This window comes from Fundulus heteroclitus, chromosome 19, assembly GCF_011125445.2.
Source record: "Fundulus heteroclitus isolate FHET01 chromosome 19, MU-UCD_Fhet_4.1, whole genome shotgun sequence".
Classification (NCBI taxonomy): domain Eukaryota; kingdom Metazoa; phylum Chordata; class Actinopteri; order Cyprinodontiformes; family Fundulidae; genus Fundulus; species Fundulus heteroclitus.
In genome coordinates this window covers 23,116,607-23,144,297 of record NC_046379.1, presented here as the reverse complement: position 1 = coordinate 23,144,297, position 27,691 = coordinate 23,116,607, and the positions used below count along the sequence as shown (strand labels likewise).

General features: G+C 41.4%; 1 protein-coding gene across 4 annotated transcripts; it reads right to left on the bottom strand.

Moving 5' to 3' along the window:
• Nucleotides 1-3,386: 3,386 nt before the first annotated feature.
• asxl2 (ASXL transcriptional regulator 2) lies at nucleotides 3,387-26,484 on the bottom strand. 4 transcript variants are annotated; one of them, XM_036150601.1, is made up of 13 exons: nucleotides 26,290-26,484; nucleotides 21,859-21,941; nucleotides 21,684-21,686; nucleotides 20,864-20,972; nucleotides 17,443-17,581; nucleotides 16,274-16,395; nucleotides 14,376-14,496; nucleotides 12,714-12,773; nucleotides 11,132-11,292; nucleotides 10,785-10,881; nucleotides 10,541-10,646; nucleotides 6,215-6,938; nucleotides 3,388-5,535 (listed from the first exon to the last, which is right to left on the bottom strand). In XM_036150601.1, exons 1-13 carry the CDS (start codon nucleotides 26,344-26,346, stop codon nucleotides 3,787-3,789), a joined length of 3,531 nt encoding a protein of 1,176 aa, XP_036006494.1. In that variant the 5' UTR covers nucleotides 26,347-26,484; the 3' UTR covers nucleotides 3,388-3,786. The 4 variants fall into 4 exon arrangements, with proteins under 4 accessions (XP_036006496.1, XP_036006494.1, XP_036006495.1 ...); XM_036150602.1 differs by lacking the exon at nucleotides 21,684-21,686 and having other exon boundaries at nucleotides 26,290-26,483; XM_036150604.1 differs by lacking the exons at nucleotides 20,864-20,972; nucleotides 21,684-21,686; nucleotides 26,290-26,484 and having other exon boundaries at nucleotides 21,859-21,926.
• Between the last annotated feature and the right edge of the window lie 1,207 nt (nucleotides 26,485-27,691).

The window sequence follows — 27,691 nt, the reverse complement described above, 5'->3', positions numbered from 1 at the left end:
AGGCGCACCGTCACCGGTGTCAGTAGCTAAAAATATAGGCAAAACCTTTACTTTTCTCTTGTAGAAAGCTTTAAATTGGCATTACCCTGTGTTCAAGAATAACAAGCAGCAAGTGTTCAGTTTCTACACCTCATGCCTTGAGAAAACACCTTTCAACTTTTAAACAGAAATTATCACAGAAATGTTCCAAAGTAAAACCACAAATCAAAATTTTTTTTTAAATTATTTATTTATAATAGATTATAACTTTAAAATACATTTTGTTTACAAGTGCAGATTACCATGTTACATTCACTGGAGTTTTACTGGACACAGAATGACACGGACACGTGTAACAAATGCGACTAGTGACAAATGTGACGGCTGGAAAACGGTGATTACCCCCACACAAACATCGACGCCGGGATTTCTCGACTAACCGCTCATCTGGATGCACACACACATGTGGGCAGGTTCAGCAATAAGAAAGACTGCGACCACCGTGCACGTTTCAGTCATCGTCAACAAGAAAACCAGCTGCCTTACTGAAGTGCGTTCCAGTCCCAAATTTTAACTGTAAATACAGCCTTCGCTAAATCTATCCCGCCGAATAAGACCTGCAATGTCACGTATGACGACTAACAGACACCTGGCAAAACATTCTTTTTCTAGAACTACTCTGAAAACCCAAATTTAAAAATTGATTAAAACTAAAATTTTAGATCACCCTGTCGCCTGTAAAAAAAAAACAAAAAAACAAACAAACAAAGAAAACAAGTCATGACACAATTTTAGGCAAAGGATGAACACAGACATGGTCTTCATAAAAACGATTTAGACAAATGGATTGATTGAAAAGGCTGGTTCACATACCCGGGCCGTTCCAGATACAAAATTAAGTCATGCCTCATGGTGGTCTGTCCTGTCTACACAAAATTACAGGAAGAACGGACAGCCAATATATTACTATAGTAAATACCCTGTTGATTTGTCCCAAAAAAAATAGCAAATAGACCTTTTATATTAAAATATATTAATTAAAATATATTACTTTGATTAACAAATCTGAGATTAAAAACCACTTCTGATGATTTTTTTTTTTTTCGATTTTCTTTACGGTGGCTTTGGCATTTTAGCCTTGAAAATAACGGCTATAAAAACAGGAACGTGTCGCCCGTCCTGGAGATTAGAAAATATACGCGATTAGTTACTCCTCTTAGAAACAAAAGACACGAGTTAACAACTTCCCGCTGACACGTTTTTTTTTTTTTTGCAAGTTAATATGGAGTTAAGTAAGCAGTTACATTGTGTTGTCCGTTCAATGTACTTTACTCTACGTCACAAAGGAGACTGCGAATAATTATGCTTACGACACCCTCATACCACCTTTTAAAAATGGAAGAAAACTGTTCATTTTCTGGAAGGTCAGAGGTAAACTGTTAAACTCGTCTATAAATTTGTGACTTATTGTACCTCCAGATCATTTTAGAAAACCTACAATCGTTTTGACTATACAACATGTTCGTTTCAATGTCAAATATCTTTTTCTACTAAAGAAAGTGGATATACTTAAGCAAGGTGTGCAGCACAAACAAAATATTGAACACCTACATCTAGTATTTACAGTGAAATAAACGCCTTCATTTTCTCCCTTTACCTTGAGTGTTTTTTTGTTTTGTTTTTTTCCTTTCAACTTTTAGCCGCAGCTTATCAGTCTGTACAGATGCAGAACGATAGAAAAAAAACCAAAAACGCGTGGGACGTTTATCTACAAAACGGTTTTAGGGCGAGAAAATGTGGCTTTAAAACAGTAGTAGTTGACATAAGACTTGTCTCTGATATGGGGGAAAAAAAATTAAGAGGGAAGATAAAGGCATTTTCTATTTAAATTGTTTCAATTTAAGTGCTATGTTGAGTTACAACTTTACATCTTTATGCTTTGCAGATGCCTTGGCTTGATACCATTATTATTATTATCATTACTATAATGTGCAATCCACATGGGTAGATTTTTGTAGAACCTTTGAAATTCTACCATATTTTATACGCATTTCTTTAATAAACTTATAAATCCAATATTTTTTTTCTTAAATAGTGTGCTCTGTAATATTGTACCTTTTATATAAAATTGTTACTTCCCTGCCACACATGCATTAGTTGCAAGTAGGAGGTACTGTACAACCCATGATACAACCCTCTGTGGTGCCCGTTCTTACTACCCAGCTATAAAAAGTTCAGTCTCAACACGGAACAGTCATAAAGTCCTAAAAACAGCAACATTCACTTTCTCTCCTTTTTTAAAAACTACACACACACATACACACCCACATACATACATATATTTCGTTTTTATAAAAATATAGACTAATCTAGCTGAGTGCAAACATTGTTGAATGTAAGATCCCTCATATCTGACAGACGACTAAACGGACTGAAAATTGATTGGCTGAAAACAGACGCGGATGGAAAAAACAAGACCGTCGCTGCTTTTCCAGCAGCGATCGCATCCTGGCTTTTGCAGTTAACATCTCTCATTACGTTCTGTATGGATTTTAAAATAATCTGATGCCATTTTGCGCCTCAACAACATAGAAAGTTTAGGCATGGGCCGGTCACCAGTTTCAAGGTATCCCAAAAATTTTAAAAGTCTTAGATTGTTCGTCATCGTGTTCCAGTTTCGTTTTGATTAGAGGTCAGAGAAATTACTGGAGTGACCAGAGTTTCTCTGGCGATACGGACTTCTACTCTACAGACACGACCATCAATCATTACTCCAACGGCATTTTAAAATTTACAGTTCAGGCAGCTAGCCAGTTTGTCGGTTAAGCAACAGACTGCAGGCTCGCTACCAAAGCAGCCAGCATGGTTGGTTAAGCAGCTAATATCTGTTTGTCATATTTCCATGGAGCAAAGTTGTTGTTGGGTCCTAAAAACTTAAAAATAAAAATTCACATTTTAGGTCTTAAACTAGTCTTTCATCGACGTGGCAATATACCTTTAAATTTTGACCATATCTTCAACATTTTGGCTTTCCTTCTTGAAAATGTATTTTTTCTGGATATTTACACACTTTGATTTTTATAAACAATCTGACTTTTATACTTTTTGTTGAAATGGATAGACGCCAGAAATACTTCTACCATATTTTTCGGACAATAAGGCGCACTTAAAATTCCTTAAATCCCCTAAGAAAAATTGAAGATACCCCTTATAACCCGGTGCAATTTGTATAATATGATTGCTGTTGTGTTTACTGACTGATTTTATGTGGTAAAATGCGTTCAAAAATCTGTTAAAATGTGTATGACGTTGGTTAGCAACAAAGTCGCTCCGCTCAATGGATATTTGGAGCATTACAGTACACTGTGCCACTACCTGATAGGACCCCTGAGCTGTCTACAAGACTGCCTGACTGTAATGTCTAAACTAAAAGTGCATTTATGTAAGGCAGCCTGCACCTGGAGTACCCGCTAGCTTAAACAAAACTAGGAAGTTAATTCAATATAAAAGTTACGTTTATTTTAGCTTTATGTTAGAAACAGGGCAGTGTGGTCCATCTACTCTGTCCTCCTGACAGAGACGGATAGCTCTCCCTCTCAGGAGAGAGCTGAGCACGTGAAGGGGCGGAGTGATATTACGCTCTTGGGAAGAATATTTAGCGTGCCTTTTAAAATTCGGTGCGGTTTACGATCCAAAAAATACAGTAATTCTTTTTGTTTTTCTTCATAGTGACCCTGATATTCAGTTGTACGTACCGGCCCATGCCTAATGAAACCATTACATAACTCAGTCCTTATTAATCTAGTATTATTGTACCACTAAACACGACACACACAGCTTTGAAGGGCCGATACAGTCATCGTGGCAGAAAGCTCCGCAGCCTTTGCACATGATCATCGCCTTCAGTCGGCAGTAGCATTTGGACTGGACGTCCTCCATGTTGGAGCCCTCCATGAAGGCCTGCTCGCGCGAGGGCTCGACCTGATTGCTGTGGTCCAACGTGTGACCGGCTGGTATTGTGGTGACAGTCACCGAGAACGACATGACGCTCCCGCAGATGCCGCCGGCGCTGACCTCCGACGAGGACGTGGAGGAGCCGCCGCCCGCAGTGTTGTGGTTCAGAGCGTGAGGTACGGACATGCTGATGGTGCCGCCGTAGCTGGAGGCCACCGCGGCTTCCTGATTGTCAAGCGTTCTCTGCGAGGCGGTCGGCTGCTGGTGACTTGGGTCCGCGTGGGTGAGATATGGCTCAGAGGTTCCTTGATTGCTGCTGCGGAGTTCGAGGTGACTGCGGTGTGACGGAGAAAAGGGGCTGGCGTCTTTGGCTTTTGCAGAGGGGCTGCTGTCGTGACCGCCGGCTCCGGGCTCAGTCTTTACACTGGAGCGATGCTGAAAAGTTGCTGCGTCGTCGGACCTGGCGACCGCGCATCCCTGCTGCTCAGTTTTTACCCTCGTGACGGGCGTGAAACCTTTGACGGGCTCATCCTTCTTAGCCGCCTCCTTTCCCGCCGTGCTTTCCCTTTTTAGAGCGGACACAGACTTGTTGGGACCCTTCTTCCTCTCTGACCCCCTGCCGTACGTGGACACGTTGAGCAGGTAGTGGCCAGTCATGGCAGGCCTGGGGATCTTCCTTCGGCCCAAGAAGCCGAGCAAAACTCTGGACTGCTCCTGACGCTCCTCAGCGCGTGGCATTTGTGGAACGCTGTGCGGCGTCTGACCTCCAGACGGCTGGCTCTGTTGTTGGGCCTTTCTCTGCATTAGAGTCTGAAGGATCTGCTCTTGGGTCTCCTTATCAGGAAGCTCCCTGTGAAGTTTGCTGTGTTCTGGGAGACCCGCGGCGCGTCCAGCTGTACCGGTTCCCCTGTGGTCGACGAGATGCGGCGCTTTGCCCCTACTCCCAGAGGCCGGGTTCGACACCCTCATGTCCACCTTGGATAGCGGTTTTGGGAGGATCTGATCCAGTGGGACTTCTTTTCCCTGCAGCAACTGTGTCACAAGGGGGTTGTTTGCAGGAATGCAAGAACTGGTTCTGGTTAGTGATACCACACTTGGTGGAGCGTCCTTATCCGACGCAGCCGGCACGGATGAAAGCTCCGCCGAAGCCTCTGAGCTCCTTTGGACGCTCTGGAGCCCTGTTATGACGGTCCCAGCAAAATGACTGTTGTGCCGGTCATCAGCTGCTCTTGACTGAGACGTCTGATTTGAGCTGAGCGAAGGAGATGGAGCAGGAGACGGATGGCTGCTGGTGGTGGATGGTAACCTGGGGTAAGCCTGTGGGGACGTTGGGCTGAGGCTGAGGCTGAGGCTGGGCGATGGCTGCCTCTGATCGCCACCGCTGCCTCCCCCGGGCCCCGGGCCTGGCACCGCTCCCTTTGATCCGGATGACAGCGAGGCGGCGGCAGCTCTCTGTGCCCGGGCGAGCTGAGCTTTGGCTTTGATGTCAGCCAAAGTGCGAGCGCCGGTACGCCCCGGGCTGCTGAGCGGGCCGTGGAGGGGAGTCCTTGGCGACACTTGGCTCGGTGACAAAGGAACAGGAAGAATTCGCGACACCGGGATCTGAAAAGAGAGCAACGTTTGTTTAAATAAAAGAAAAGAAAAGAAAACCCCCTACAGGTAGACAAACATATTCTTACAAATTGGGGAGAATAAAGCAGAATTCCTTTAGGAAACCATAACAAACCACAACGACCCAAGCTACAGCGCTTTCGCAGAATTATTCTCACCTTTAAACATCTTTTTCAATTACAACCATAAACTTCTGAATTTTATGTACTCGGCCACCACACTGCATTCTTCTCCGGCTAAAGCTCAGTCAGACCAAAAGGAGAGAATCTGTGAAGACCAATCTGAAATCTCTCCACATTTGAATTTGGGTCCTGATGCTTTGTGGCCACTGATTTTCTCAAGGACAGCTGGAGTCCTACTGAAAATAAGGAGAACGGCAAAATGCTGAAAGTGCAATGTTCTATCGAAGGTTATCACAGATCTGTGTGACGATGCTTGGTTTGCATTAAGGGTTGTTGTCCTGCTGGAAGACGACCCTCAGATAGTCATTCAAATCTTGGGCTAAAAGTTCACCTTTGGTCTTAAAAGCTCTCAAAAGTTTGCGCTTGGCCTATAACATCGAATCCCCGTGAGAAAGAGGGAATTTAGTGGCTTTAATCTGATTAACTCTGAATACTTCTGGAGCATCATGTTCAAAGTGAGGATGCATGGAGCCTGCGTGTGTTCTCACCTTGAGAGGCGGGACCCTCTGACTGGTTGGTGATGGCGTGGCAGGGCTGGATATGGATGATGCTGATGGAGATGCTGAGGAGACCGAAGACACAGAGGACATGGAAGACAGACGAGGTCTTTTCTCAGGCGTTACTTCACCTTCTGCCTCATTGAGCGGTTTCCTCTTCTGGCCGTCCGAGCCGCCGCTGGGCTCTGAGGTGACCTCCTGGTCCTCGACAGCCGCTTTAACCACAGTGCCCGGTTGATCGTCCTTCGTGTCGGCACCGGCCTGAGGAGGAGGGCTTTTCTTCACCGGAGACTCGGGCCGTTCGGCTTTCTTCTCCTCCTTTTCCTCCGCGTGTTGCTTCTCGGGAGGCGTAATCGTCGGGCTCTCTTCGGTCGGTTTCTCGGCCTCTGGCGCCTCTACGGCCGCCGCCGGCCTAGCCTGCGCCGCTGTGTTCAGCTTTCGATCCTCCGCATGTGACCGCCGTGTCTTCATGGGCTCTGTGGCGGGGACGGACTCTCTGTGTCTGGGCAGCTCCTTCGGAGGTTCCAGTGATTTCTCAGTTGGCCTCTTGTCCTTAGCGGCAGCATCCGTCTGAACGCAGTCCTTCGTGCTCTTTCTGTCCTCCAGAGACGGAGCAGCTGGATTTGTGTGACAAGCAGGAGGCCGCCGCCTGACGGGCTCCTTATTCACATCGGGCTTTATCAGCTCTTTGGATTCCTCATAGCTGAGGCCTGAGCTGTACGGAGGGAGAGAAGGGAAAAATTTAAAGATTCCTTTCTCCAACATTAAGTCACAAATATTAGGACGTGCGACGTCCTCGTCGATGCAACACAACCCCTTTGTTGGAACCATCTACCTTTGAGAACATCTGTTTAGGTTTACATGCTTATGGTGATAGAAAAAAAAACAGCAATATTTCAGTTGCAAGTAAAAGCAAATATAGCCACATCCAATCACTTGGAAAATCATTGAAAAGTTAATTTATTTCACCAATTAAATTCAAGAACTCATTAGACAGCATCATTACAGAGTGATACATTTCAGACGCTTATTTCAGCTAAAACGGCTAAATAAGGCGTACAGCTAATGAAAACCCAAAATTCAGTTTCTGACTATTTGAATACTAATGGAGACCACCTTGGTTTTGGAATGAAATGCACAATTGATTATGCTGTGGAAGAAGGACTTTGGAGCACTTAGCAACAGCCCGGTCCTTCTCGTCCCCAGCCCAGTTAGGACACCTCTGACGCAGTCTAGGATTCGGCATAGTGAGCACGTCCTGGAGAAGTCTGTGTTGTGGCTCATGTAGCACTGACTGCAGCTGCAGTACACGCCCTGGGAGTCGTCTTAAAACTTCTGAAGGGGCTTTACTTTGGAATCCTCTTAAAGCCCATCTTTAAGAGGATGTTCACCTTTCTCTACCACATTTTTGTCCTTTTACTCTAAAACAGACAGTTTCAGCACCAATGAGCCTTTGTGGCGTTCAATCGTCCTTGTAAAGAGTGTCAATAATGGTCTTCCTCAATGTTATTTATGCCATAAAACTTGTACTAAAACTATACTTTGGGTTTCCAATAGATTCCAGTTAATGACTGATTTCTTTCAGGAAAAGAAATATTTATCAAATAGCTATCTAATAGTGCAATTAGGCTATTAGCCATGTTAATAACATCCGACTAGGGCTGGGCATCATGAAACCAAAAATATCTCAATACTTTAAGTCTGAATGCTGACATACAGTCTTCATCTGAATAGGTTTTGCTTTACATGAAGTAATTATAAAACGGTATCTCTGAATCAAAGCTTTATCCCAAATGTCTCACGGGCTCAGCTTTAGATAAATATAAGAAACGAATGAAATATAACCTTCTGGAATATATAAAAATATAATTATAACGCAATATACGAATGATATAAACTCATCTTATATCTCTTTTTAAAAACTCTCGATATTTTTACACTCTCAATATATTACCCAGCCTTATATCCTACCACAGGTCAAGGTTTCTTTGAAAAAGCAGGCAGAAGTGTGCTGACTGTCAGCCGCACCGTAGAAGTCAACCAGGGTTGTTAGCATATCTGCACTTTGAAGCGCTTAAAAGAAAATATAAGCAGATGAGCTGCCGCTCTCTGCATCTTGACTACTGCTCGAGGTGGTGCTCAAAGAGGCTAACTCTCTGAGTAAGATGACAAAAAGCACTTAGAAAGCATCTAAAGCGCTCAGACAGCAATAAGAAAGAATTTCATATCAACCTTTCATGCTGTAATCTACATGTGTTTATTACACCTCACAACTGAAAGGTTAGAATATGGTTTTAAACCGAGCCACCAACACTTTCACCCCAGGGCCCCGTTTCAGAAGGAACGGCCGATCTACCCTGAGTAAAAAGCTGCTCTGAGTAGTTCTACCTCACTCCATCATACTCAGCATTTTGGTTTCAGAACAGGTGATATCAGTCAGGTAACTAAACTCAGCGTCCAACCAACCCTGAGTTGAACACAAACATCAAAGCAGCCCTCATCAATGAAATACAGATAACGTGATTCACCATGGAAACGGCAGGAAATAAGAAGCTTTTCCCGCGAGTGTAATTAGGATTTTAGGATTGTGAGTGTGATGCAGCCAATGAAACCTAAAACTATATGAATGGAAAATTAGAGCTGGAAGTCTCAAAATTTGATACAAAATAAATTACTTTCATTCTGCATAATTCTTTTATTAATCTTGTGGGTCTCTGACTATAAAACACCATTAAACTCTGAGTGCAACAGTACCATTCCTGAGAGTGCGACATAAAGCTGCCACTGAAGGATTTTATGCATCTCCTATGTTAATAAAAACCTGCCGCTGGCATAAAAACGAAGAGCAGCACAAAGAAACTTAGTGCATCCCCTCGTTGTGCTATAAGAGCGATGTGCGGCTGAGAATATTAAGATTAAATCAATGACAGTGGCGAAAAACAGTAACGCTTGAAAATATATGAATCCAGAAATGATAAAGACATTTAATCGTTGTCTGATCAGCCTCTCCTGACAGAGATTTCTGAGGCGTATTTGCGCTCCAGCATACAGGCTCCTCCAGAAAAGGACCTGCCTTTTCCGACACTTCCTTGTGCAGATCTCAGGTAATAAGTAGGAAAACTCAGAGTTAACCCAAACAACCCTGCTACAAAGCAAGGTTGTATCATGGAGTAATTTGTTGTCATAATTAGAAGTCAGGATAAAGGTTTCCAGGCTTTCTGAAACGGAAAAGCCAGTGTATGCAGGAATTTACCGCAGAGGTTACTCTGGATATCCCTTAGCCCAGCTTTCTGAAATCCTGATCCACTTGAGGAGGTAGACATAACCGGCTAACCTTAATGGTTACAATAAAGCAGTACTGTGGAACGGGTATAAGGTATAAAAAGCAAAGGCATCAGCAGCAGCTCCTCAGTTTGATGCTGAGCACAGAACAGAGACATCATGTCATCCTCTGATGTCCCCATGTGACCCGAGTAACGTGTTAATCAGCAGAATCTGATGATGATGATAATATGCCACACAGCAACCTTTGCTGGAATGGAGGATCCTGATTTAGAGCTTAGTGCTGTGTGAGATGAATGCCGAGAGTTGTGTGCCACGCCTCTTTGGCGGCCCTGGCTCCATGACCTGAACCCCCACAAGGCAAACGTTGTCGCCAGTCGAGTTGTATGATGTGAAAGGAAAGAAAGTGATCTTTGGTGGAGCCGTTCCTGGTTGCATGTTTCTTGTAAAACTATGATCTGAGGGGTGCAAAGACTACCTTCTATGACCCCAGTGTATTCAATAATAACAGAAAAGCAACATTTATTGCCACTGCTGCCAGGATAGTATAACTCATTCATAATAACGCTTACTGTATTGGTCTTTTTCAGTCTGAAACCTAGGGTTTATTGTGGCAAATATCATGCTCTGTTTTTCTCTTGAATTTAAAAAGCACTACAAGCTGCAAATAATCAAGTCGGTCTTTGGTTGGTGCTGTTTTCTTCAACCAGCTGACAGGCAGTGCGCAGCAACAACAAAACCCTATTTTCTTCAAAAAAAAACCTTGGTGTATCGTAGACTTGGCCCATGCCTTCTCCTGGGGTGAAGAACTTTACTGTATATTCAGCACCTTATGTGCAAGTCGGTACTTTAAGAATCCTGGTATGGGATTAGGAATTAGCATCGGCTGGTACTTTTCTTAAATGACCTGGATCGGTGTGGCCGTACGGTCTTGATCTAGGCTTCATAACAAAGACATTTTCCAAGCAATCAAACCTAGTCTGGATGTGATAATTACATAATTGTGAACAACTCCACTTGTATAAGAGAACCTACTTTTCCCCGTAATAATTTTCGAAGAAAGCCTCCTTCCAGTGCTCAACTTTCTTTTCCTTCTCAATTTCCTGACGCATTCGGAGCTGCAGCTCGGGCGTGAACTCCCCTACAAAAGGAGAAAAGGTTTATTTTATTTTAGAAAAAGAAAAAGCATCACAGGCTCACCTTGGAGACTGATTTTTTTTTTTCTCTTTCTTTATATGAGAAATGAATGCTGTTGTCAACTGGGCGCCAAGCAACTAACCTTCAGCCAGCCTCTCCTTCCAAGACTGTGCCGCCGATGCAAAGAATTCGTTGTTCAAAGCCGAGCTTGTGACCTTCAGAAGGCCGTCCAAGCAAGCCTGCAGAGAAGAGGCACAAAGCGATGACTAATCTTTTAATAATTACCATCACTGCATTGGAACGTTGACTGCACATTCAAGAGTCAGTAAACTACATTCAGGGCTTTGAACAAAACTTCTGCCTTACATAATAACATTATGTCAGAGTTTGACTAGCTGGACCACAGATTTGCTGCAGTATGACACTTTATGCATTTAGTGACTGTCAACGCAACAGAGGTAAAAAGAGGACGTATAATGTGAAAGCCACCTGGCGGTCGACTTCAGGCAGGAGCTTGACCAACTTCTGCTGGCAGTCAGGAGGCAGGACTGAGAAGGTGTGCTTGTTGATGAGTGCTCTCAGGTTGGTGTTAACCAAAATAGAGTCTGGCGTTTCCACGTCTATTTTACACCGTGTGCGCTTTATTTGCCCTTTTAACACAAAACAGGACATAGATGTGACACAGGAGAAATTCAGCAAAACAGTAACAATCGGCATCTTAGGTGGTTTGTTTGCAAAAGTCTTTTTTTTCTACCAATGCAATGGATTTTTATCAATACACAAAACGCATAATTACTGTAATTAAATGTTAAAGAAATAGTTATAAACTTGTTTCCCGTCACTGAAGTGTGGTGGCCGGCAGGTGCAAGCGCGCCACAAACGGCCAAGAGTGCTGCACATACATGAGCGATGCAAACTCCCGAAACACACAAACGCAAAAAAACAATTGAGACAGAAAAACGCTGCAAAAGAAAAATGCTACAATCACAGGAAACAGAAGCAAAATGAAATGTGCTGCAAGTCCTGAAAACACCATGTAAAAAAATTCATTCTAAAAACATGGAAGTGCGCCACACCACTAGGGGGAGTAATGGGAATAGATCAAGATCAGAACGCTAAAATTATGTGAATAGGCCAATGTGCTGTAATATTGATAAAGACTACATCCACAACATGCAAAAAAAACCCCGATCTGAATGAAAACGTAAATTTTCTTTCCTGCCTCCAACTGTCTTCTGAGGATTCTGTTGATGCAGCGGTCTCATACCGCTTCCTGCACCTTTTATACGAACACGCCTGACTCCAGCGTGAGATCATTAGCAGAGCTCGACTCCGTGCTAGTGATGTAGTTTAGCCATTTGATTCAGGTGTGTAGGGCAAGAGAAACATCTAAAAGTTACAGGACACCGGTCCTGAGGATACGTTTGAGACCACTGCCTTGATGTCTTTACTGATGGCCTGCTCCCAAATCACTTGGTGTCTTACTCCCCCTAGTAGTCTGGCGCTCTTCCGTTTTTAGGGTGAAGTTGCAGCTTTTTTAACCTTTATTTGGTCCTTGCAGCATTTTTATTTTATTTTTTGCATTTTTTTTCCCCAAATTGTTTTTGTCTGTGTTTTGGAGTGTGCATAATCCTATTTTTTGTGATTGCAGCATTTTTTTTTGCTCCGTTTTTCTGTTGCAGCGTGGCCGTTTGGGTGCATTTAGTAGTTTGAACCGGTTATCCACTTATCCAAATAATGAAAATACATTTTTTCCATTATATGGATAAAAAAAAAAAAATATCCAATTTAAATGTTTTAATCCATCAGTCACATAGCATCTTCTGATCCATATATTACTAAGTGCTAAGCTCTCTGTGACCACAGACGAACCAGTTTGGTCACGTGGGCGTGGTATATTTGGTAAAGATCTTCAACAGCATAAAAATTATTATAGTAGTACCCTTATTGGGCCAATTAGTCAATCGAGGGCCATTTTTCTGCTTATTAAAACATAGCCACCCCAAAAGAACAACTACATCACCCAAAAACTACTAATCCTAGTTTATATAACACCTTTTGTTTGACCTACCTGTGTTGAGACGACCAGACCTTTGGGGGACTTTTCTGGGTACAACAGGGTGGCACATCTCTGCTTGGACAAAACATAGAGAAGCTTTGTGAATCTGCAGGACAACTAACAGTGAAGCTGCAGTCAGAGTAGCTACGTTTACATGAACAAAAGTAATCGGAATAAAAATGCGTCGTGTAAACGAGATAATCCAAATATTGTGTTTGGATTAAGCTCAATCAAAATGTAACTTTAATCCAAATGAGAGGGGTGGTTTATGCCGATTGATAATCCCATCAACATGCACGTAAACGGCCGTCAGGATCGAGTTATTCTGAATGAGGCAAACTGGCCAGAGTGCGCATGTGCGCCCGTCATAAAACGTGATGTATTTCCATGTTGGTGAGTGGCGGAAATACGTCGGGAAGCAAAGCTGTCAGCACTCCTGATACAAACTTTCTGTTCAAAATGTTAAACAAGCTCAAAACTGCTATATATTCAGTAACGCCTCAACCGTAATTAGAAGCTGGTGAAAGTCCAGCCTGGGTGCTCGAAAGAAAAACAAACTTGTATAATACTGCTTTGTTTGCTATTTTCTATTTTTTAGCAAAGACGGAAGTTCTTCTTCATCTGTGTTTTTTTAGGGAAACTTGATAACTGTGCATGCTTGAGTGGTTCTATTTTGAATAAAGCAAAGCGCATATAAACGCTCATTATGATCGGATTAATTGATTGTGTGCCCATATAAACGGTACAATCCGATTATTTCTTGTTTTTTAAAGATTGTGAAATTTTGTGCATGTAAAAACAGCCAGTGTTTCTAATTTTTTAAGAGTTTTCCATTAGGAGCTGGTGCTCGCTCGGTACCAGCTCCTTTTTTAGTTTCTACTCAGGCGAGCCGAGTTCAGCTGAAAATGTGACGTAAGAAGACTGCCGGTCTCACTTGCTGGCTGGGGGGTTGGCATCACCCACTGAGTCAGGAGAGCGACTTAGTTAAAAGAATCAAACCAGCGATTTTAAAAACAAAGCCTAAGCGCATTAAGAAAAAGAAAACACTGAAATCAAAAGCATGCTCCAACGGCGAGATGCAGGCATTTTTTGCAAGGTGGAACTACTAGGTGGTTTGTCGTGTACAAGTCCTCTTTCCAGGCCGCCTTGCTATGACAACCCCACCCACGTTGAGGTGGTACTCCATTGGTATAGAAAACGACCCAGACAGCATCAAACAGAGCTGAGTCGAGCAGGGAATAAAGGAAAACGGACATATCTCAGGCTAAACCTTCGACGTTCTATTCAAAGTATACGGCGTGCCACCAAGTGGTCAAATCATAGGTACTCGCTAAATTTAACGCCGTCATATTTGAGTGGCATGAATCACAAATCAGCAGTGAATATATGCAGGTTAATGCCAAAAATATTTGGACGGCATGGAAGTCCAACACACACACACACACACACACACACACACACACACGTACACTGCTGTGACTGGGCTATTAGTTGTTACTCTCTAAAGTATTGAGCCATTTTATACCTGTGACAACACTGAAGAGCAGCATCACCACGAGTATTGAAAATGAGTTATTTTATAAAATTAAATATAGTGCAAAAGGAGCACAAAAAGGATGTAGCACATTGCTATCAATTGGTGTTGTACGTAACTGGTTGACGGTTGCAACCTACCAGTTTTTGTTGTAATGTTTTCTGCCATGTCTTTGATGGTCTTTAGTAGCAGCCTCGAACTGGAGATGGCTGGCATGCCACCCTGTCTGCGCTGATTTCTTTGCTGCTGCTGCTTCAGCGCCTATCAAAGAAGCAAAAGAAGAAACAAATGCCAAACAGTGTAAGATGAAAATGAAAATGCTTGCAATTTCAAGTGTTCTTGCAACTTTTCCTGCAGGGCCTAACCTTACAACAATACAACATAAGTTGTACAACAGAGGCAGAAGTCGTCTGTAAACTCAATGAAGTGTATTTATTTTCAAATTCATAACGTTAACAAGGCATAGTACCAATGCAACGCACATCTGATACCTTGCCATGATCTCCGTACACAACAATCTTTTGCAAAAAGAAAAAGACAAATCTGAGTGTGGAAATATTAGCGAGCCGGCTGAAGTTGACTGAAATTAAATGCCTGGCTAAGGCATTTACATCCTGAATCTTTTTCAAATCTTGTCCAATTACTCTTTAAAAAGACTTGGATTTATGTTGATCAACACAAAATAGTTCACAGTGGGGAAGTGGAAAGATCCATTCTTTTGAAAAGGTTTTTAAAGTACAAATCTGTGAAGTAGGGTATGCATTTGTATTTGCCCAATTTAAGCTGATATCCCTGCATCACATTAAAACAATTCCCCCAAGAAGTCATATGGAGCAAGGAAAATTCAAGTTTGAAGTTTAATCTCTTGAAGTTTAATTCAGCTCATTCCAGGGGCAACATTAGCAGAGATGCTTAAAGCAGGGTTAGATTATAAAGCAATATCCACACAAGCTTTGAACATCTTCCAGAGCTCTGCTCAATGCATCGAGCAGAAAATGGAAAAACTACGGTCCAACAGCAAAACCTACCAAGACAGCCAATCACCAAAGCAGATGGAGAGCATTAATCAGAGCAACAGGAGAGAGGCGCATTGTAACTCATGAGGAGCTGCAGAGATACACGGCTCAGGTTGGAGGACAACTGTTCACTCACAATTCATAATTCATAACAAAAGCCATAAAAAGTCCAAAAAAAGCATGAGGAAGAAGGTGCCCTGGCCAGATGTGAAGAGCACTGAATTTTCTGGCCTACATGCTTAACGCTATGTGGGGTGGAAACTAACACGGCACATCAATCTGGGCTAAGCGTCTCCATCGGGAAACACGGTTTGGCAGCATCGTGATGTTCTTCAAAAGGGATGCAGAAGCCAGTCAGAGCTGACGGAAAGAAGGATAGATCCAAATCCAGGGGAGGTGTTGAAGAAAACCTGCTAAAAGACTGAGACTGGCTCAGACGTTCACCTTCCATCAGGAGAACAGCCGGCATGCATTCAGACTTACAAAAAAATGGTTTGGATCAAAGCACACCCGCGTGTTAAAAGTGGCCTAGTTAAAGTCCAGACCTTAGTGCATTTAGTGCAGAATCAGTGGCAAGACTCCTGACAGATGTTCTGTCCAGAGATGTACAAAAGCTGGTAGGAAAATAGCCCAAAAACCTTCAGCTGTGAGGTGGCACTACAAACCAGTCAGTCAGGAGGTTGTAATGTGACAAAATGTGAAAAAAAACAACAACACACTTTTTGGTATTTTTTGCAAGCCCTTGCATCATGCTAAAACAATTAGGTGAATCTAGTGAAACGTTAATAAAGACCACCATTAAAACTTTAGGGCTTCAAACTGATTCAATAAGACCAGGACAGTTCGATAAATATGTTGAAATGCTGAACCAGGATGTATGTGCGCTTTGAGGAGTGGGGCGGCGTAAATAAGAGGGTGTGGCAGCCAGGATCAAGTAATACACATATGCGCTGATGGGAAGCAAGCTAACCGCACTGTAACAGGATTTAAAAATCAAATTAAAGAAAAAAAAAAAAACATACCTGTTTGAGTGCTTTCTTGCTGTGTTTCTGTGAGGGGGAGATGAGTTTACTAGAGGAGACGGGAGGCGATGAGCACTGCGGCTGCGGAGACGACGGCTGCGACTGCAGCAGCTTGGAGGGGACTATGAAACAGAAAAAAAAGGTGAAAAACTCCTTTCCTGAGGGGAGTATGCAAACAGTCAAGCTGGGCTTTATTGTTTTGGCGAAACTGAAACCTGTCCGTTGCACAAAAGGAGATAACATTACCCGTCTAAGTTATCGCTTCATGAAAAAGGGGCGGAACGTCTCAGCAGGAGCTCTATTAAGCCCCCCTTTTGTCACACAAGTGAACAGCTTTTCTACACTCCCAGCACTGGACTTCTTTAAAGGCGTCAGCCCAGTAACGAGCCATCAGATCTCCTGCTCAAACTGTAAACGTCGCTCATTTCATGGCAGCTTCGCACTCGCTCGCAATGAGGAAGTGGTCACGGGTCACGCTGAGAAAACTCTGCTTCCTGTTTCAACCGAAAACGTTCCAAGTAGCAGATAATAAACACAAAATAATCACCACCTAACAAACAAAAAAAAACGCTCTCTTCAAACTTACACCGACTCGCATTAACATACAGATCAAACAGGCACTGGAATACAGCAGCGAGGTAGCCAGACGAGGAGAAACGGCCGTAAATCCAGTCTGCTGGTGAAGGCGGACCGCTCTGTGGGTGACTCACGTTGAAAAGTAAACCCACCTTTCGCTATCATGTTGGGCGCTCAGTGTATTCCACAAACACACGACGACTTAATCTGACTTTCTGGAGGCGCCACGTTCCTTCAGCTTGACTGCAGTCATTGCAGCTGGCTTCCTGTGTTTGTGCAACTAGGCTTGCTAACAGCTGAGAAGAGGCGTTAACGCTCACTGACAAAACACATCCCACTACCCAATCAGCTAAAAAATCAGTGAATAAAGAGCTGCGTGACAATCTGGATATGCTTTCTCTTGATACTTCCTTTATTCCTGCCAGGCGGGTATTGAGCACCAACAAGAGCTGCTGTTCTTTTATGAGCAACAATTAAAAGGCGCTCCTGGATGTAGTAAAAATATTCGTTTTTGCGTGTGAATCTTCCAAATTCAGTTCAACTGAGAGAAAAAAAAACATCGTGAAATTGATCTGCTGGGGCATAAAAAGTACCTCTTCGCATCCACCTTCCTCTCCTGCCCTCCGGGGGAACGGCGCCGCTGTTCTCGGAGCTTCGGGAGTCGGATAGATTGTCGCTGCTCTCGTCAGAGCCCTCCTCGGACAGCTTCTTCACCACCTCTGAGATGTCCTTCTGCGGCAAAACACAAGAAGTCACGGTCACCCAACAGACGCAGAGGAAGAAGCTAAACACCGCTGAGAAGAGAAGTCAGGAGTTATCTACAAATAAAATTAAAAAAAAAACACAACATTCACATCAGCTATCGGTTATTTGTCTGATCGATCGCATCTTCAGTCAAGATATCTTACTTTCACATTCAAGTAAAACAAAAAAATTGTTTGTAGTTGCAGTTTTTGATATGAGAAAAATGGCTCATTCACGGCATGAGTGTGTTCAAATGAAGGCGATCGTGGATGGAGTTCATGGAGTATGTGACGAGCCTGACGTGAGTGCAGGCCAAACTAATCTCATTTAACCAAACCCTATTTAGGGGGAGAACCAAGAACCTCCACTGCATTCTTACAGGGCTGGACATTTCATTGAGAAAAGAGCTGCAACCATTTAGAAAGCTTGATGACTGCTCTGAGAGCGTGTCTGGTACTCGTTTATATCCCCTACAGTTCTTAGGACCTTTATATGATTACATTATCAGGTGAAAATATAATTATATATAACGTTTTGAAGACCAATAAGCCTTATGGGGAACATAGTCCTGTCGTAATGTGGTTCCCCCACTTGATTTGAGCAGTTAAATAAGATTATTTGCCAATGGAATAAGATTTTTGAACTTAAAGTAGGAACAATTCATCTCCAGCATAATTTTTCAAGTGCAGAATATCTAATTATCTTATTTTAGGGGTAGAACTACTAATCCCATTGGCAAATAGTCTTATTTACCTGCTCAAATGAAAAATAGACAAATTTCTAGAAATTTTTACTTACTTTTAGTTCCCTTTTTGCAGTGTACAAAAGCATTCAAAAAGCCTCCGTGATTTTTTCAACGATTCATGTGGCAGTACTTTTGGTTGTCAATAGAAAAAGAAGCAGTGACAGAGGATATGCAAAACGGTTTGTAAGCACTTCAGCACGTCTGCTGCCACTGGCTAACCATTAGCTGCCAACGAGATTAAAACTCCAGAGCGTCCTGTTGGCTCAAAACCAAAGTTATGGTTTCATATTTATGAAACCTTCATTCTGTTTGTTACAGTCTGAAAGCAAAATGTAGCCTTTTCAGTGTTTTCTTGCACTAGTTTCCCCTAAACAATCATAAAATCATCGTCTGGTTATCGCCTCTCCAGCATGGTAGGCAGCATCTATCGACGCCCGCCTTACCGACACATTCTGCCTGTTCCAGGCTGCCTGAGAGCTTCGTCACCAACAACACTGGTTTGGTTTTCTGTTTTCTTGGAGGTTATCTTCCTTTTTTTTTTTTTTTTTTTTTTTAATCTTTCCTTCTTCCTATTGTACTTACCCGTGCTGAAATGTGACCACAGAAACAATGTATGCGTAACAAGACCTACATGAACCGTCGCACCCCTAATAAACACGGCCCAACAAACTGATGATGTGGATCCCAGAGGGTTTAAATGAAAAACTGCACAGACTCGCTGATTCTACAACATATCAGTGTTTCCCCAAGGAATGGGGGGTCATTACTATCGTAGGATGCAGCTCTATTTGAGCAGACTCTCTCCGTCTTTCTCTGATTTATCCACCTGTCTCTCTTTTTATCCGTCTCCCTACACCTTCCTATCTTTATCTTCCAGTCTCCATCTGTCTAACAGTTGTTATAAACATGCCTCGTCTCCTGCCTGCTTCTTGTTCTAATGAAAATCTCTTTAACCAGATCTGCCAGAGTTAAAGCTAATTTTGGCCATTGCTTGATTCTGTGTTTATTTGATCACATGTGGGATCTGATTCAGATGACCCAATTAATGTGGGTCTACGTCGCAAAATAAATGTGTTTCACAAGAAAAAAAAAAAAAAAAAAAAATCATACAACTGTTTTCCAGGAAGGTGGATTTTTGTTTTCAGCAGACAGAACGTTTGGCTAATAGTGTTTTAATTGGACATCTGGAAATGACCGTGGAGCCGTGGTTAATCGAGCCTTAATGTTTATATGAACACACTTTACAAAGACGTGATTATCCTCATCTTAGGCAAATGTTCTCGGTATGTTCAAATAATCAAACACGAGCCGACCTCACATCAATAAATGTGTCTTTTTTTTTTAAAGAGAGAGAAAAAAAAGAAAAAAAGGGAAAAAAAGGAGAAAAAAAGTGTCCTTTTCTGTTGTAACACACCAGCTGAACAATGAAGAAATGACAATCATCTGTCACTTTTGCATAAAAGTGAAACATAAATACTTCCACGTTATCTGGATCCGCTCTTCCCGCCGAATGCAGGAGTGTGAATATCCAACATCCAACCTAAAACCACCTGACCGCGGCCCAATACGAGACTCTGTTAAGTTCATGTGTTCAGCGCCATTTACTGCAATAAATTCAAGTCGGGGGTTTTCGAACCAACTGACTTTGAAAGAAACTTCTGTACCGACACTGAGGGTGGCGACCACAACGCCGTCATTACCCGTGAGGTTATTATTGTAAACGCTGTCTTGTGTGAAACGTATGAGCAGGTTCTGAAGCACTCTGCTGCTGTGGGTAGAGCACCGCGGCCCTCAGCTCTCCAGTGGTAGCCAATCAGAGCTGTAGCCAATCAGAGTGGTATAACCAATCAGAGAGAAGTCAGCTAGGTAGAGCTGCATGTCATTACCACACCCAACCCTTTTACACTGCAAAAACAAGTAAAATTTTCTTAAAAGTTAGTGTATTTGTCCTCGATTTGAGCCAGTAAATAAGATTATTTGCCAATGGAATGAGTATCTTTACCCCTAAAATAAGATAATTAGACATCCTGCACTTGAAATAAGATGATGGAGATGAATTGTTCCTATTTTAAGAGGAAAAATCTTATTCCATTGGCAAATAGTCTTATTTACCTGCTCAAATCAAGGACAAATACACTTATTTTAAGAAAATTTAACTTATTTTTAGTTCTGTTTTGGCAGTGTACTGAGGAGGGACATTCGGCCTGACAAAACAACAAGCTCACAGTTTTTTTAATAAAATTCTTTGCATAATTTACATATGCAGCAATATCAACTACAGCGATGTCATGGCACCTTTAATGCGTGTGTTTAAAAAAAAGGCGCTGTCGCTCTTTTGGCGGGAGGGTTATGGCGTTATTTTTGTGCCACCAACTTCAGCACGCAGACAGCAATCCGAGCGCGCAGCGACGTTGGGGTGCTTGTTAGAGCGAGCGTCTCTAGGGTATAAACGCGCACGGCTGTCTGACCGCTGGCCAGATATGAGATTTGGACCGTTCTGCAAGGCGGTTTGTGTCTTAACTAACCTTTAACGTGTAGACTCCCATTCTGCCTGGGACTTTGTAGAAGATCCCCTCCTCACCGCGAGAGTTTGTGTGCAGCATAGCGTTCAGACATGCCAGCGGCGACGTTCCACTGGGAGATGAGAGAAAAATAAAAACCACAAGCGTAACGCAACGTTAAATACGTCAGGTAGCAGGTTTAAAAACGAGATAAAGGTTGATCAAACATCTGAGGACACAGAGTTGTCATGCACAGGGTCTCGTGACAGTTCGGATCACCAACAGGTCAGGGGAGGATATCTGCCCCGCGTTTCTCGTGGGATCGGTTGGTTGAATTTGAGCAACTCGCGTTACGAGGATCACACTTTTCTGACATAAAAATCCACATCGTGTACAGTGAGCAATCTAAATAGTAATTATTCATGTAAGAAATTCAAAGTAATTAATACTATCTTACAACCTGCGTTTTTGCAACGCTAACTCGCATGATAAATTAGTACGCTGAGCGGGGGGGAAGATAGAAATAAGCAAAGATTAAGAAAGATTTTATGTCACATTTATTGGGGAAACAAAAGATCAATACAAGCTGCCCATAAAACTTCATCTGTTTTTTTTTCTTTTTTTTTTTACAATTATATATAATTTTTTTAGGTTTTTGCAGCAGCGGCAGGTGGCTATATGGTTGTAAACTAAAAATAAGTGAGTTGAGTACCGTGTTCCCTTTGCTACATGTTATCATCAACATGCAAAAGATAAATCTGAACAAATATGGGAATGCAGTGAGGTTGTTTAGATGGGGTGGGTGGGGTTGGGTTAAGGGGGGGGGGTCTTTTTCTGTTCTTACCTTCTGGATGAAAACAGTGACAATGAAACAAAAAGAAACCAATACAGTTATTGAGTAAACTAGTTGTGAATATGAACAGGAAAAAACAAAAAAAAAAACATGAGAAAGAATTAAGAGAGAGCCAGGCATGGTGCTGCCTTTTAATGTACAAATGCCTCTATGAACGGTGCTTTACCTGATTTCTTTCAGCCTCTCTCTTTGGATCACCTGCAGGATCTCTTTATGGCTCATGGGGGTATTAGGATACTTCTCTAAAACCTAAAATAATAAAACACACACAAAACAAATAACTATAAACACCAAACATAATAAAGTAGAGCAGCTTCTTAATCAGTAAATAGCTTGCTGCTATTTTATTGGCTCAGAATCAATAATCTTTTGTGAATTAAAGTAAACGGGCTGTAACAGAAATCAGACCCTGGGCTGGGTGATATAGACTTTAAATTTTATCACGATAAAATTATTATAAAAGACTACTGCCAGTTTCTTGTAGTCTTTTTAGGTAACTTTCTTTTTTTTTACTTCATGTTAATTACAGTCCCATAAGCACAAACACTGACCTTTAAAAACACATTTAACGTATATTAAAACAAAATACATTTTCATCAGGACAACTGTTAAATGAAGAAATGGGATTTTTTTTTAATCACTTAACAGCACACAGTAACTTTTTAATATTTAATTATATTTTGGACTTTATTGACATTTATTGATGCTCTTAGACATTGTTAATAGGAATTTATCGCTGTCAAGATAAACCCAAATTCTTATCATAAGACATTTTTTATAACGATAAAATTATACAATAAAAGGCCCAGGCCTAATCAGACCCAAAATAAATTTTAAATATGGCGTTAATTCAAAAGCTTCAGGAAAAAAAAAACATGCAAGATTTGACCACTTTTTAAATTGTTTTAATTAAACATAATACTCAACTACCAGAAGAAATTAACCAAAAACCAACTGTTACATACTTTGGTATGTATTTGTACGATTATGCCCAGAATTATTCATACCCTTGGCAGATTAGATTAGATTGAAAATAATTTTCATTTAGACAAAAATGGACAAATTGGAGAAAAAAAAATGCATTATATATATATATATATATATATATATATATATATATATATATATATATATATATATATATATATATATATATATATATACTTCAGCACATTATAAATTATATATATATTATATATATATAATTAGCAGTATAAACTTTATAGACAGAGTAATCAAAGCCTTGTTATCATCACTAACCAAGCGTTTACAGGGTTACTTTGGTATTTAGATGATCCATCTCTGTTGATGAGCTCAAACTCTTGGACGATCAGTCCATGTACATATTTATAAGATTATATGTCTATATTTAATTTTTTTGGTTAAAATTGATCATATAAAAAAAACTGTATAAATGCAGTTTGGATTGCAGTTTGGATTATTTTATAGAGTTTTTTATAGTATATTTAGTGTTTTTAATTATTTTCTGTCCTATCAATGTTGATATCCCTCTCTCCTACAACATGATTTTTATTCAAGATAGTGTTTTAGCCTATTGTTTATATATGAAGTTACTTATATACTGTTTTTATTGCTATATTTCTATAAAAGAAAATTTTATTTTGTTCTTTTTTGATTTGCTTTTTTTTTTCAAATAAAGGGGTGAGTGATCATTATTTTTAATTAATTCCAGGCACGTGAATAATTTGGGGCTTGACTGTGTTCTTGAGTGTTTAAGTACTAGGTCTTGTTGAAATGGTAATGGCTGAATACAGCATGGATATACAAAGAGGTGTGAACTCATTCTGAGCTCTTAGGGTAAAACCCATGAACACTTTTCACTTTCAAGTTTATATAGAGTTTTACCCACAAGGCTATTTACTACCTTATGCAAAAATAGTCTTTTTTTTTTCTTTCAACATGTTTATATTTGAATAATTTGCCTTTTCTACACATCATTAAGCTGTGTAGACAGCATTAACCAACTTCAGTGGGTAACAGGGTTTTCATCTTTCAGATGTATACAAGGTCAATGTACAATATGCTAAGCCGGTCTGAGAATGGCTGCTTGCACGTTTGCTGCAGCTTCTCTTGCTCTAGGAAAGGAAACGGCAATGTTGGCTTCATGCGCTATGGAGGAAAACAGCTTTTTATGGAGGAGAAGCTGCATGGCTGACTTAGTGGGGAGTAGATCGGTTAGCTGGGCGAGAATGCACGGCCTGCAGGTGGTCACGATACTAAAATCTAATACCAATACTAAGAAAAACTCAATACCTGATACCAATTTTAAAACCGTGGCAACTTTTTTTTTTTTTTTTTTTTTTTTTTTTTTTTAAAAGGCACAGGGTTGTTTCTGGTTCAAACAAAAAAAATATGATTACATACAGTAAGACAAACTTAACTTTAACTTCCCTCAAATAGGGCACAATGAATAAGTAGGGGACAATTCAGCTGTAATTTAGAGAAATATAATTTAAGTGTCACTTCCTTGTTTAGCAAAACAGCAGACCAGATAACACTAATGATAGAAATGTTAATATCCTTTATGGATTCATGCACCTTTGATGCGGGCATGCAATTATTTTGTTTTATTAGAATTGCTCATCTTTAGCATGCTTCTCAGTGCTTCCACTTGTGCCTGATATGCCGCATACAAATCATACGTTCCCAGTGTGAACAAGGATCTGCGCTATGCAAATGTATTCAGCAGCAGCCCAGCACAATTTCTGCCTGTCTGGTAGTTTTCCATAACACTTTCTTTAGTGTTTAACTACAGCAGCCGGGTAGGTTGCTACAGGTTCCTTATTGTTTTCTTGCTCTAATTGTCAGTTTCAGCCTGGATCCACCATTACCTGTGTTACTATTAGCCACATTAGCCTCCAGTAGCTTTACAACTAAACAGAGAACTAAGGCGGGAGGGGGAGTGAAAGTTTGCTTGGTTGTTTTACTATTTATTGGACGACTGAGACGCTTGTTGAATAACATGTTCCTGTGTTAGTTTGTGTTACAGAACAGAGTGGAAGCACAGCTCGACAGGAGAACTCATCCTGACACCAGCCAATCATTGCACTCTCTGTGAAGCTAATATGTAAACAGGCAGCATTGGCTTATGTCGCCCACAAGCTTTCCTACTGCACTGTGGCGGATAATAGAGTTTTACCAACTTCTAGTTGTTCTAAAAAAAAAAAAAAAAAAAATCAGCATTAGCTGATCAGCATTAGCTAGTAGCGATAGCTAGCATGTAGCATCCTTCAGCAGTCCGCCTTGTAAAATGTTTTTCTCTTTCAAGAGAACTTGACCTGACCAGAACTGTGATATTCACAGATGTTCTCCATCCAATATGACTGAGTTTGAGCCGTTCTCCAAAGAACAATGTGCAACATTTTATTTCTCTGAATGCGCAGAGCTTGCAGACCCTTGCCACTGTTAAGTGCAGCAAAACGTGATACTGCCAGGGGGTCAGCATACAAATGCATGCCACACTTTTCAGATTTATACATCCATCCATTTTCTAACAGTCTATCCCTGTTGGGGTAGGGAGGGGTAGCTGCTGCCTATCTCCAGCTGTCAATGGGTGAGAGGCGCTGTACACCCTGGATAGGTTGCCAGTTTATTGCAGAGATTTATACATGTAAAAAATAAATTACCTATAAAACCACCAATTATTTGCTCAAATTTTACAAATACACACAGGTTTGTCCTTGCAGCTTGAAAAGTTCAAGGGGTGGAACACTTTTGTTTTGGGCACTGCCTCTATGTCAGTGTGAAACTGACCGCATTTTGCAGCCTTTTACATTCAACAACTTTGTGGTTCCCATACTACTATAACCTGCAGCAACATTATATTTTGGTAATTTAAGTTATTAAAACAATTTATTTGCTGCCAGTTACCTGTATTTCTTTAAAAAAAACACTAACTGAGGGTGAAGCTCATATATCAATGGACTATGACGATCCCAACAACTCAGTAAGGGGTTTTAATTGTGACATTATTCTGAGAGTTTTAATGTTTTAAGTACTTCTTAGCATGCTAAGCTAGTCCAACTAGCCTGAAAGCTAACGACTCGTTGGACATGTTGGCATGCAGTAAAATGACTGGCACCAATTAAAAAGACAGAAAAATAACAGTAAAAACCACTATGGTTATTTAAAAAAAGGACCAACTTTATTTTATTCTCCCCAGACCTAATCAAACTAGTTGTCGAGCCTAGCACGAGCTAGCCACCGCTAACCTGGCTAACACACCCTTGACGTGCTCACTTCGTGCTTACTCTATCCGAATCAAGCCGATGAGGATTTGTCAGTCCAGCTATTTGCATGAAACGCCAGCGGCGGGTTCAGAGGCGTGCTTGGGTGCACCGAGGTTACATTAACAAAGCTGCATTTCTCCTCGGAGAAGGCAGGCAGAAAGTAAGTTCCCCTGCTTGTGACAGCAGCAGCCCGCCGCCATTGGACCGTCAACACAACAGGCCTCGCGCGGCGTACGCAACATTTGGTGTCCACCAGCAGGTCATGAACTCATCAACACAGTTGAACAAGTGGGAGCGTTCAAGGAAAACAACCACAACAAACGGAAGGAACAAACAGCCAAGAATACCGTTTTAGCGGCTTCCGCCCACGTCCTCCCCTTCTTTTTCTTCTGTCTCTCCCTCATCGTGGATGTACCGCGGTGGAGCGGAGTTTGGTTCGGCCGCTTCAGCTGAAATGTTGCTTTTAGTCACCGTGCAAGACCTACTCCATCTGCCATGTTGGACTTACTGTAAAGAGTCACGTGACCGCTGGGAAACGTCATCCGTGTACAGTAAGTGGCTGTCATCCCGAGTCCTCAAGTTTCCCGCTTGTGTTTGCTCTTAGACACACAATAAAACTAAGCTGGATTTTACTGAGGGATTTTTCCAGCCCCGCTCCTGCTGATCCTGACAGGAGCTGTCATTTGAAAACAATGAAGAGCTTCAAACAGATTTTGAGTATTGTTGTCTGGTCTGGTCCTTTTGATTATATGAAGTCCAGGCGGTGCCGCAAGTCCATACAAAAATAAATCCTTAATAAGTGATGTAATCTTGCAAAAAAAAAAAAAAAAAAAAGAATTAATTAATAATAAATATTATGGATAGGTCTTGAATGTGTGAATTCTTTTTAAATTACATAATAAATATTGAATAATAAAAATAAACAACACAAACAGAAATATTCTAGCCAGGTGATAAAACCTCTACAGCAGGGGTCAGGCCTTTTTGAAACTGAGGGCAACTTCATTGGTGTTGTGTCATATGAAGGGATACCATTACGGACATTTGAACAGGAAGATTCAGAGTTCACCTTAAATTTCTGTAAAACAAACATATTTTTCATACTTTGTCATTTTAAAATCTATGTAAATGCAAATGTGAATAAATAGGAAGAGTTACGCAATAAAATAAACTTTTAGATGCAGCTTATTGGTGGATTGTGCTTTTTTTTTTTTTTTTTAGAAAAGGCTCATGGGCACCACATGGGGTCCTCGGGAACTACTTGGTGACCTCGGTCACCATGTTGGTGACCCCTGCTCTACAGTATTTTGGCAAGCTCAAGAACCTTGGAGAGAGTCTACGTTTCAGTGCAAATCCATACACGCTTAGCAGGATCGTAACTTTGTGAACATTAAACAACTCCATAAGCAGTTACATTAAATGCCTCCCTATTGTTAAATAGTCAGCCAAATAAAATCATGAAAGCAGTCATTAGTCCTTGCACTAGTGGCCACTCCCTCTTTGGCCACTATGCTTGCCAGTTGTCCAGAACATGCACATGACATGATGAGTTGAGTAAGCCCACAGTATTACCTTAGTGCAAAGCATGTTCCTAACAGCCCAAAACAGAGCAGATGATGGTGGTTGGGGCCAAAATAATAAATCTGTATTTGATCACCGTTTGATCTAAAATCACATCTAATTATTGCACATGATCAAATGCATTTTATCCGGCAGCCCAACTGGTCAAAATCAGTGAGCCAACACTGC